The following is a 12,144-nucleotide window of genomic DNA, read 5'->3' as shown; positions in this document are numbered from 1 at the left end:
CTTTTTTGGCACTTGCATTATGCAGTGCGTTCCTCGTACCAGGTTGTTACTTGTAATACTCCTTTTCTAATCAATGGATCTGGCAGGTCTCCAGCTAACATTCGAAAAAGAAGGCTCAACAGAGTACAGTTCACTTTACAACATATGCCACAAACAAAACAGAAAATTGCAACAAGACCCTTTGGATACATGTGTAGATGTCGGCATGCCTCATGAGCTTTGTCTCGAACTGCCACAATGACGCAGAGTATCCGAAAGGATCGAGAGGTCGACGAAAATGAGGAAGGTGATTAGAAAATTATAACATTTAAGCTTAACTTTCAAATTTAGGTCAATATACCGATAAAATAGGTTCTGTGAATGTGAAACTAAACGAACACAACCTATATGCCAGACGAGCTCAAAGCAAAGTATGCTAGCAGTCCACGGCCAAAAAAAATTGACTTGCACCTAGAAAAATCAGGCGACCTACAAATAGCGGCTCTTTTTTTAGTTTTTTTTGAGACAGTCTCATTTTTTTAGTGATGGAGAGATAAATCGCTAGCAAGGAGGGCCAACGCCTCCCTACATCGCGCAGCCCAGCATTAGCTTTCTTGCTTAGCCCAATTACCTTCCGGCCCATCCAGTTTTGCACTTCCCGAAGGGATCAGTCGCTAGAGATCGTTTCCCTCAAAAAAAAATCGCTAGAGATCCGAACTTTCTGAAGACCTAAACCCCCTCTGTCTTCTCGGCCTCGGGAGCCCACGACGCAGCCGCCGGCAGAGGTAGAAAACAATGGCGGCCGCCGCGGGTGACGGCGGCAGCGTCCCGCAGAAAACTACCAGAGGGGAGGCACCTTCCGCCTCTGACCCGCCCGTACCCCGGCATATCATGCCGCACGAGGAGTGCGTCGCCGGCGTCCGCTCGGCTCTCAAAGGTACGCGCTTGCTTACGCCCCTACTCACCCACCGCCGCTTCTTCCTTCCTCTCGACGTGTCTGTGAACTCCATCCCCTGACTCGCCTTGTCGATTTTGGTGGGTAGATCCGACGGTGCGGTTCCTGAGGGAGCGGATGGAGAAAGCCGGGTGCACCGTGTGGCCGATGCTGATCCGGGCGGCCACCTGCGCCTCTGCCGGGGGCTACGCAAGCCGCGAGGGGGTACGCTGTTCTTTCATTCCCTCCTCCCCTTACTATCGTTGCTTTATGGTTGGCACTCACTCTTACAAGGGTTCATGTCGGCAATCTAATAATTTGCATTGCCGCTATGTCTGGAGATAGAAAATGTCTGCGGTTGTTGACAAGTCATAACAATTCGTGCAAACTGGCGTACTATGGTCTCTGATTTTGTAAATTACAGCGCTTTTGTTGTTTGGATACATGTTTTAGCAAAGGATTAACTAGGATATTGTTTGGTTGTCAAGGTTTGGTTGAAGAGATAATTGTCCTGACTGAATCTTGAGAGCATTCACTTGGAAGAACAACCAAAATTGTGAATTTTTCTCAGGTGTTAGTATCTCCAACAGATGATGCACAATAGGGCAAGTGCCCAAAAAACTGCTTTTTAGGCCATTTGGACCCAAAAACAGTGCTGCAGCAGATGATGTATCTGCAAATGGTGCTGCAATTTTTTTGGGCAGCTCCATATTTTGGCACCAAGTGCTGCATATTTGCAGCACTCCATCCGGCTGCCGCAAAGTACGTCAGCAGCTGCGTGCAGGCCAACTGTCACGCTTAAAGTTCCCGCCGCCGCACCCACCTCTCCCACACAACCGCCGCCGGCGGGATCTCGCCATTCCACGCCACAGCCGCACAGCTGCGAGCCCGCCGTCCTCGCTGGGCTCAGCCGTAACTCCGCCGCCCAATCCCACCGTTCCGGATGGCCGCAACAGCCCTGCCACTGTTGTCGATTCGGGATCCGCCGCCGCCTCGGATTGCGCTGATTCTGGCCATTTGCCACCCCTTCGCTGCCCTTAATGGTCACTGCAGCACCACTGCTCACCGTTGAGATTGATTAGCGGCTGCCTCGACCGCCACTTGACCGCTTGGACCTTTTGGCTTTCGGATGGTGCGGCAGCGACAGAGGCTCGAGAAGACCAACCCTTGGCCATTCCTAGCCGGCGCGGCGACAACCTCGGCCCTAACAAGCAGCCGGCTGGATTTCTCCTCCTTGCGCACTAGGTGTTAGACCAAAAGCCTCAAAGGTAAAAAAAATTGTTTTTTTGTCGTGATACAGGAGTAGACTGTAATGGGAAGTATTGTGTTGTAAATGAGTTCGTTCGAGTCCTCTCCTTGGGATGTTTCTCCTCCGTAGAATATGATATGAATGAAGACGAGGACATTGCTTTGATCAGGATGATGTACATGCATAAGAACAAGAGGCCGAAGCATGGTGATTCGAGGAGGAATTGCGGCGGAGATCTTTTTTTTTTTTGAGAGTATGGCGCGGAGTGTTGGCCGACTAAAAGGCGACATGTTCAACAGTTAGGTGTGGCGGAGATGCATATGTTGAGATGGATGTGTGGCCACACGAGGAAGGATCGAGTCCGGAATGATGATATACGAGATAGAGTTGGGGTAGCACCAATTGAGGAGAAGCTTGTCCAACATCGTCTGAGATGGTTTGGGCATATTCAGCGCAGGCCTCCAGAAGCTCCAGTGCATAGCGGACGGCTAAAGCGTGCGGAGAATGTCAAGAGAGGGCGGGGTAGACCGAATTTGACATGGGAGGAGTCCGTTAAGAGAGACCTGAAGGATTGGAGTATCACCAAAGAGCTAACTATGGACAGGGGTGCGTGGAAGCTTGCTATCCATGTGCCAGAGCCATGAGTTGGTTGCGAGATCTTATGGGTTTCACCTCTAGCCTACCCCAACTTGTTTGGGACTCAAGGCTTTGTTGTTGTTGTTGTTGTTGTTGTAGAGTAATTGCGGCGGAGATCTTGGACATAGCACTATCCACAAGGTGACTATATCATTATGCATGATGACATATGGTGTTCCGGCAGATTTCATTGATGATCACTTGGTAATAGGAGAGAGCACTTCAATCTTGTGTGTCATGAAATTTGCAAAGGCAGTGGTTGAAGTGTTCGTCTAGAGTATTTGAGAGCACCCAATGCTCAGGACACTCAGAGGCTTTTGAGCGCCCTATTATACACTAACTGTTGGAGATGCTCTTAGTACTATAGGTAAAAGATAGGTTGATCTGCTTTATGTAGTTTGTTGGAGTTTTGTCTTAAAATTTTATTTAAAGTTTACGTTTGCATCTCTGCCAGCAATATTTCGACAAAGGTAGACCGAGCTGGTTCCCGTATTGATGTTATCAGTACAGGTTGACCGGATGCTATGTTTCTAGATTTATTTGCTATAAGTTCTTTGCCTACTTAAAATTGCATGCTTTATGTGTATGTTGTAGTGTATTGGATCAATGAAACTTCAGTTATATTGGCAGCGTTCATGCTATCACCTTAAACATGTCTCCCTTAGTCTTCATGCCTCATGCCTACTTGGTCCGTTTCTGGCCTCATGCAGGACAGTGCTGTTGAAATGTTTATGTGGATTGCCTAGCCCTTTCCATCACTAGTGCATGAAGCTTAACATGTGCTACTCTTCCCTTCACCCTTGCCCTCTCCCACTTCTCTCTCCTCCATTTTTCTAATGCCAGCCGGCACTGCTGTCCACCGTCTGTCCCTGCCACCTCCAGCGGTGCAAGTCGAGGGAGCCACCATGCCCCGATATCAGCCACCTCGTTGCCGTTGAGGTTAACGCTGGGCAGCCCCTCCCCCCTCGCTTCTTCGTCCTACTTCACCATTCCTTCTCCGCCGTGCACCACGCTATAAGCCACAACAAATGTTCGCGTGGTATATTTTCCCATTATGTATTGTATGGTTATCCCTTAACTAAGATTGTATGGACCAAGTTGTCGGCTAACCATTATAGCAGTCTTGTTGTTTTCCCTCAATGGTATTTTTTTTCTTTGTATTAGTTGTCGTACTAAATCAGCAACAATTAATATGGATCGGAGGGAGTATATTATTTTCCTCAAAATTCTTCGATTGGCCTTACATCTTTCCTTGTGGATTCTTTTTCAAGTGAACTACTGACGAGAGAACTGCTATAATAATTTCCAGTTATTTATGTCCAGATAGAAGTTTGCTGTAATCACATGGAATATCCCGATCAGATAACTCAGACCATAACTCATGAGTTAATACATGCTTATGATGACTGTGTTGGCAAGAACATGGACTGGACGAACTGCGCTCACCATGCTTGCTCTGAGGTATCGAAGTACTTGTCATATAAATGGAATTTATTGGCATGTTACTGTGCCACATAAACTTATGTTTTGTTGTGAGCTATTGGTAATTAATTGGCTTACACTGTATTGTTCATTCTTAGATTCGAGCTAATCATCTTAGTGGCAATTGCCATTACAAACGTGAACTGATGAAAGGCTTCCTGAAGATAAGGGGGCATGAGCCAGTAAGTTTTTTTTACAGAAAGCAAAACTGCCTTTTGCTGTCTTTTTGTTATTGAGCTCATACCACATAATGACATTGATTCTCTCTTTGCTATGCGAATCCTGCGTTCTCTAGTGTCTCTGCAGCTTCCAAGTTCCATACATCCATCATCTTTGTGTACAGCCTATTCAGTTCAATCGAACTTCTATTAGCAAGTTACAGACTTTGAATAATTAAATATAGATAACCATTATTGGTATTTTCTACAGTTTCCATGTGGTTCTCGACTTGTTAGCTAATGAGCGTACTTTTCCTATTTTTATTTTAAATTTTCCAATTGAATGTTTATGTCTGCTGTGACCTTATCTGCATTTCTGAAGGAATGTGTTAAAAGACGTTCGCTGGAATCTGTCAAGAACAACCCTTACTGTTCAGAGACAGCTGCAAAAGATGCAATTGAGGCTGTGTGGAATATATGCTACAACGACACACGCCCGTTTGATAGGGCTCCATGAAGTGCAAGCTGTTGAGAGATTTTTGTGTCCTTTCAGATGAGCTCTACGAAGTTCAAGCCTGTGGGACAGGTTAGTTTCCCTTGAGATGGGCTCCATGAAGTACAAGCCTGTCGGGACAGTTTAGGTTCGCTTCAGATTGTACTTCTGCAGAGCGTTGCAACAAAATCTGGAAATTTGGCGCTGAACCAAAACTTTGAATGTATATTAGTCCAAACAATGTAGCAACAGATTATTCCATGCAATTGAATTCTTTTGCATGGCACATTGTGACAGAGTTCACTGAGCTCAAAATAAGATTGGGCGTAACTGATTAATTCTTTGCCAGGTAAATATATTGCTTAACGCATTCCCTTCTTTCAGCCTTTTTTGAAATTTGAACCTTCTGGAAATGCATTTAGAACTAATACACAGAACCCAGTCACAGTTATTCTACCAATAGCATTGTTCTGCATTTCAACCTCCAACCAACTCACTAATGTACTCCCTCCGATCCTAAATATAAGTCTTTTTGGAGATTCCTAAGGGACCATATACAGAGCAAAATGAGTGAATCTATGCTCTAAAATATGTCTATATACATCTGTATGTAATTTCTGTTAAAATCTTTAAAAAGACATGTATTTAGAAACGGGGGAGTACATTCGAGCCACTGTCGTGCTATATTCACAATATTAATAATCAGGTCTCAACATTAATAATCATGTATTGAACAGTCAAAATTATGTTATGGTACAGTAACTCAAAATCTGCTGCCGTCACTAAATGTCATGGTTTTACCGCAAAGTTTTTCATTTGAAAACTTCACTATAGTAACTGTTGTACCCTGGAAATCTGGGGATGTTCTGTAAACAGGGCTATGGATACCCATGATGGGCATGGTAATGATAATTAGTACTCCGTATCACAGTACTAGTAGATGATCTCGAGATTCTGATACAGCAAATGGCGACAGTATCATGCCATATCCACTCAGACAATCCCCATCACAAACCCATTTCACTCGCTTTTGCAAAGTAGGAGGGCACCAAAGTGTCCATAGGCAGCAACAACTCTACCCCGGTTTCAGCTAAAGACAAGGCGAGCACGGCTAATCCAGCTACAATACACGAAGCTACAGAGAGTAGCTACCCAATGATGCCCGCGTTCATGAGTGCCATGCCGATCTTGACGACAAGGTAAAGAAAGGCCAAGGAAACCAAATCCCCAAAAAATGTTTGCCCTCGATCAAGGCATGATCCATCCTTCCTAACCATCACTGTCAATCTAGCTACTAGCTCTAGGTGGCCACTTTCACGAACTATCAGGGTACTTAAAGCGGCGTCAGCATTCAGTAGGCAGTAGCCACCGCCTCTTTTTCGGCTTAAAAACTGCCCTGAGGACACCCAATCCCATGAGGCTAAGCTAGCGTTAGCACAGCAATCAACCAATGGCATGCACAACAAATGCAATTTCAAATCCCAGTGAGGCTTGGCAAATCAGCATGGGAATCTTGAGCAGATGATATTCAGGCTACCTAGCTAGCCAGGCCCAGAGGCCATGAAGCTACTGAAGAATCAAGTTCAAATAGTGCTAACTAAACAAAACCCATGCTTAGCAACACCTTTCATGGTTTCATTCAAAACCACACCCACCACTCCACTACTCCATGTAGTTAGTACTTAGTAGTACTAATCACTAGTTAATCGCGGCTTCGGTATTCGCGTGACCGAGCTGGTTAAACAAATCCCATGTGGCGCGGCCGAGTGGAGCTCACGTGAGGCGCCATTAAACTAGCTGATCATCAGCTCACGGCCCCAGAAAGAAAGGCAGGGAGGGGAGGTTAAACAAGGCCGGGAGCTCCAGGAACTATAGATTCTTCCCGTGGGATGCCATGCGAAGACCAAGGCAAGGATGAGGAGGAGGAGGGAGGGGGACAGGACGGACGCAGGTATTAAAATTCAGAGCCGTGTAAATCTCCTGTCCTTTGACTTGCGAGCTGTCTTCGCTCCAATGCCCTTGACCGGCTATATATATGCACCGAACATACATAGACACTCAGGTGCAGCAGGTTAGCTGGATTGAGGTGAGAATCAGTTGAGAGGAGCAGAGCGCGCAACGGGTGTGGAGAAGGCATGAGGTTGCTAGGTGGGATTGTGAGGCTTGTTGCTCTGGTGTTGATGTTGGTCGTCGGTTCGTCGGTTCACCAGGCGGTGGGAGTTGGTAAGTCATCTGTCATACTTTATTTTGCTGGATTCTGAAGTGTTGATGTTTGCGATTTGCTTGGTGATGAGTGTGCTCTGAAACTTGTTTTGTTCTTGTGGATGGTGAAGGTGCTATCAGGCTGCACGACAGAAGGACGCACGGGGAGCAGTGGGCGGAGGAGAGGATGCAGATGAGGTCCTACATGACCATGGACTACACCCGCGTCAAGCGCCGCACGCCCAAGCACAACTGATTCAGCTAGCTAGCTAGCTACAAGAGAGTCTCTCATCTCCGGTCGGGCTCTGGCTCCTTCGGCAGCGACCATCTGCTGAAATGTGATAGCAGGGGAAGCTCTGGAGTCAGCTAGCGATCGAGAAGAAGCTCTCAGCTCTCCTAATCCACCTTCTTACTTCTTCGGTAGTAGTATGTGTATGTATGCGTCCGGCGTGCAGATCCATCTGTGCACGCAAATTTTGCCCCCTGACCAAATGTTATTACTGCTAGCTTGATTAATTTAGGATATATACTTACGCAGTTATTATGGTAGCACTAGCAGTGTTCGTCTTTCAGTTACACTTTTGTAAGAAGGTACTGTAGTAATGTGGATTCGTTTGGTGAAGTCCTGGTTATTTCCCCTGTAAGTGAGGAGTGATCATGCACTACTGTAACATCTCAATCGTAATGGAACCAGACGAGCCCACTGAGCAGCATATGTTTGCTATATTGATTGATTGTCTCTATGGCCGTTCGATTGGTGCAGTTTTCATGTGCGCGCTTTCCTCACGATGGATCACATTCGCCAACGCTCTATGGATCGGCAGTTTGTAACTAGCACCTCTCAGAAGACGACATGCAGGCAAATGCACTGTTTGACGAACGTTCAGAATATTGGTTCTGCCCCAAAGATGACATATAAGCAAATCCTAAAGATTGCTATCAGCGACTGTTGCATTGCGGTGATGATAATATGGTCCATATATATCCATTCGTGCGGATAGTATTTTGAATCTTCTGAGGGGATCAGGGATGTCGCATCAGATGGCATTCTGCTTAAAGTTTGAACAGTATGAGCGCGCGTGCTGTGCTAACAGCCTATCAGATACAAGAAGCGGCCATATATTTGGGAGTTGGGACAACAGTTCAGATGCTCAACTGCTCACGAGACACTTAAATTAAAGGTCTTGATAGCCCTCCTCTACACCCTATCAGTATCAATATACGACTACGTATATCACCTCTTTCTTTACGAAGCTCAGCTCAACAACAACGTTTGTTACACTGCATGATTAATTTTAGCCTTGTTTTTCTGGTCGCTCACTTCCAGCCCCTTTGCGACAGAGCAAGGAAGTGCAACGCACCACCATTCTACACACTATTAAACCTCCCATCTGCTGAATAGAAGAGAAAAGTATAAATGCCATTTTTACTTTTCAAGAGTTTCAGGCTGAGAGATCTCCCATATCAGCACTAGGCAACTCGATCACGAGGAGGAGGAAAACACGCAGTGAACGCTGCTGCTAGTACTTTTTACTGCATTTACCGCGAAACCACCGGGAGAAGCGCGAGCAGCAGCACGATTCACACTGGTCCAGCTTTGCAACTTGCTGTAAGTACTACCAAGAGTCCAAGAGCAAACCAAAAGGGGTTCATGGATCGAAAGCGAGGATCACATGGATCGCCTGGGGCACTGCTCCGTGGGAACAAGAGTCCAGCGCCATCAGAAGGGTGATTAGGCTTTTGACCACCGGTTTTTCCTTGCCTGGGAAGCTTTGAGCCTTTGACGCGCGCCCCGGCTGCTGCTTCGGGAACGTTGCCTTTTCAGACGCGCAGCAGTACGGCACATGGTGGTTGTTGGCTTTTCTTTGTGCGGATGATCCCCTCTTTGTACGTAGAACCGCATGCTGCTAGGTACGCCGGCGATCAGGTACAGCCTACAGTGCACACAACGAGTATTAGAGCATCCGGATACACCAAATCCGGCCTCTCACATGTCGGCGGACACGCACAGGTGTGTCTACTGACAGTGACCGATCACATTTTAAATTTTCGTGGTGGGAGCCCGACACGTCCAGCATGACGCAATTGCAGCGCTAGGGGTTGTTGGTCACCCGTAGCGGCGTCATGGCGTGCGACTCCGCCTTGTCGGCGTCTGCCGCAAGGGCCCCCCGCGCCCTCTGCCTCGCACGACGGGCACGCCGCGCCATATTAGCCTCTCCCCATCGGACGAGCCATAAGTGCGAGTGTTTACCTTACCTTCGACCCGACGCATCAATGAAGGGGTTGCGCCCCCGCCACGACGTTGGGACGCCAGACGGACCGCGCCGCCTCTAGCGAGGCAACGGCGACGTTCCTTGCAACAAATTCAAGCGTCATTTGGGCGGGCGCTATGGATTCCTGTCGGATCGAGTCCGACCACTGTCAAGCGGACTCCTCCAAGGAGTGGCGGAGCGTAATGTGGATGGTCATCTCCTCCTCGGGCCCACATGGAAGAGCTCTCAGTCCATGGATCGGGTGAGTGAGGACTCGGATCCACTACCTGCCATACCGGAGATCATTGAAATGAGGCTTGGGGGCAGAGTGGAGTAGCTAAGGTTTCATCCGGAGAGTAGATGAGGACGAATATATGTGTGGTCGGAGTGGGCCAGCGTGTGCCTGATTCGAAGTGACAGACGTGCCCGGTCCTTCCCATATCCGTCCTAGATTTGGGCTAGATATGAGGGTGCCGGTCACCCCGAACGTATAGGGATGGTATGAGATTTTTGTCTGGGTCGGTTAGTTTATTACTCAACGACTAAACCGTCCGTTCGGGCATATAGGGTGGTTTTGGGAGCCCGAATGACCCCCCAAATTAACCGGATATGAGAGAGAGAGAGAGAGAGAGAAAGAGAAAACTGAACCAACCGGACCCCGCAAAGCCTCCTTAAATGCTCGGTTGTCCAGCACTCCTCGTACTCAGCCCATATATGGGGCAATATGAGGAGTGTCCGGGCATGTCCAGTTTGTGGTCCTATGCCCGCCACATTGTTGGGGAACGTAGTAATTTTAAAATTTTCCTACGCACATGCAAAATCATGGTGATGCATAGCAACGAGAGGGGAGAGTGTTATCTACGTACCCTCGTAGACCGAAAGCGGAAACGTTAGCACAACGCGGTTAATGTAGTCGTACGTCTTCACGATCCGACCGATTAAGTACCGAATGTATGGCACCTCCGAGTTTAGCACACGTTCAGTCCGATGACATCCCTCGAACTCCGATCCAGCCGAGTGTTGAGGGAGAGTTTCGTCAGCATGACGGCGTAGTGACGATGTTGATGTTCTACCGACGCAGGGCTTCGCCTAAGCACCGCTACAGTATTATCGAGGTGGACTATGGTGGAGGGGGGCACCGCACACGGCTAAAAGATCAAACGATCAATTGTTGTGTCTATGGGGTGCCCCCCTCCTCTGTATATAAAGGGGGGGAGGAGGAGGAGGCCGGCCAAGAGGAGGAGGCGCGCCCAAGGGGGGGCAATCCTACTCCAAGTAGGTTTTGCCCCCTTTCCTATTCCAACTAGGAGAAGGGGGAAGGAGGAGGTGGAGAGAAGGAAGGAGAAGGGGGGCCGCGCCCCCTTCCCTTTCCAAATTCGGATTGGGGCAAGGGGGCCGCGCGCCACCTCCTGCTGCCTCTCCTCTCCCACCACTTTGGGCCCATGAGGCCCAATAACCCCCGGGGGTTCTGGTAACCCCCGGTACTCCGGTATATATCCGATAACCCCCGGAACCATTCCGATATCCGAATATAGTCGTCCAATATATCAATCTTCATGTCTCGACCATTTCGAGACTCCTCGTCATGTCCGTGATCACATTCGGGACTCCGAACAACTTTCGGTACATCAAAACTCATAAACTCATAATATAACCGTCATCGAAACGTTAAGCGTGCGGACCCTACGGGTTTGAGAACTATGTAGACATGATCGAGACACGTCTCCGGTCAATAACCAATAGCGGAACCTAGATGCTCATATTGGCTCCCACATATTTTACGAAGATCTTTATCGGTCAGACTGCATAACAACATACGTTGTTCCCTTTGTCATCGGTATGTTACTTGCCCGAGATTCGATCGTCGGTATCTCAATACCTAGTTCAATCTCGTTACCGGCAAGTCTCTTTACTCGTTCCGTAATACATCATCCCGCAACTAACTCATTAGTTGCAATGCTTGCAAGGCTTAAGTGATGTGCATTACCGAGAGGGCCCAGAGATACCTCTCCGACAATCGGAGTGACAAATCCTAATCTCGAAATACGCCAACCCAACAAGTACCTTTGGAGACACCTGTAGAGCACCTTTATAATCACCTAGTTACGTTGTGACGTTTGGTAGCACACAAAGTGTTCCTCCGGTAAACGGGAGTTGCATAATCTCATAGTCATAGGAACATGTATAAGTTATGAAGAAAGCAATAGCAACAAACTAAATGATCAAGTGCTAAGCTAACGGAATGGGTCAAGTCAATCACATCATTATCGTAATGATGTGATCCCGTTAATCAAATGACAACCCATGTCAATGGCTAGGAAACATAACCATCTTTGATCAACGAGCTAGTCAAGTAGAGGCATACTAGTGACACTCTGTTTGTCTATGTATTCACACATGTATTATGTTTCCGGTTAATAGAATTCTAGCATGAATAATAAACATTTATCATGATATAAAGGAATAAATAATAACTTTATTATTGCCTCTAGGGCATATTTCCTTCACACATAGCATTTGACCCATCACGGATCATTTGTTCTCTTTGTTTATTCTTTCTCGTCTTTCTTTCTACATCTCCATCAATCACATGCATGAAACTGGATATACAGGGGAAAAAGTGGGAAACATGGCTATGGAAACAAAATTTTAAGGGTAACCGATCGCTGTCTGCGGATGTTTGAGGGGCTAAATTTGATGTACGCGGCTGAAGATGTTCTTACACCTTCCAGGCGAAGTGCCCTCACATCTTTTTGTTC

At 47.3% G+C, this 12,144-nt stretch overlaps 1 protein-coding gene and 1 long non-coding RNA gene across 2 annotated transcripts; both read left to right on the top strand.

Annotated features, from left to right (window-relative positions):
- Window positions 1-674: 674 nt before the first annotated feature.
- Window positions 675-5,269, top strand: LOC125538745 (mitochondrial inner membrane protease ATP23). Its single transcript, XM_048702022.2, has 5 exons — window positions 675-916; window positions 1,023-1,138; window positions 4,122-4,259; window positions 4,379-4,462; window positions 4,821-5,269. The coding sequence occupies exons 1-5, from the start codon at window positions 775-777 to the stop codon at window positions 4,953-4,955; spliced, it is 615 nt and encodes a 204-aa protein (XP_048557979.1). The 5' UTR covers window positions 675-774; the 3' UTR covers window positions 4,956-5,269.
- A 1,621-nt stretch (window positions 5,270-6,890) lies between these two features.
- On the top strand, window positions 6,891-7,859 carry LOC125538746 (uncharacterized). Its single transcript, XR_015616940.1, has 2 exons — window positions 6,891-7,154; window positions 7,265-7,859. It is a non-coding gene; the product is annotated as an uncharacterized LOC125538746 (long non-coding RNA).
- Window positions 7,860-12,144: the final 4,285 nt, after the last annotated feature.

The sequence above is a fragment of the Triticum urartu genome, chromosome 2A (assembly GCF_056163025.1).
Source record: "Triticum urartu cultivar PI428250 chromosome 2A, HENAU_Tu73, whole genome shotgun sequence".
Taxonomy (NCBI): domain Eukaryota; kingdom Viridiplantae; phylum Streptophyta; class Magnoliopsida; order Poales; family Poaceae; genus Triticum; species Triticum urartu.
The sequence above is the reverse complement of the archived record's forward strand: the minus strand, read 5'-3'. Positions and strand labels throughout refer to the sequence as shown.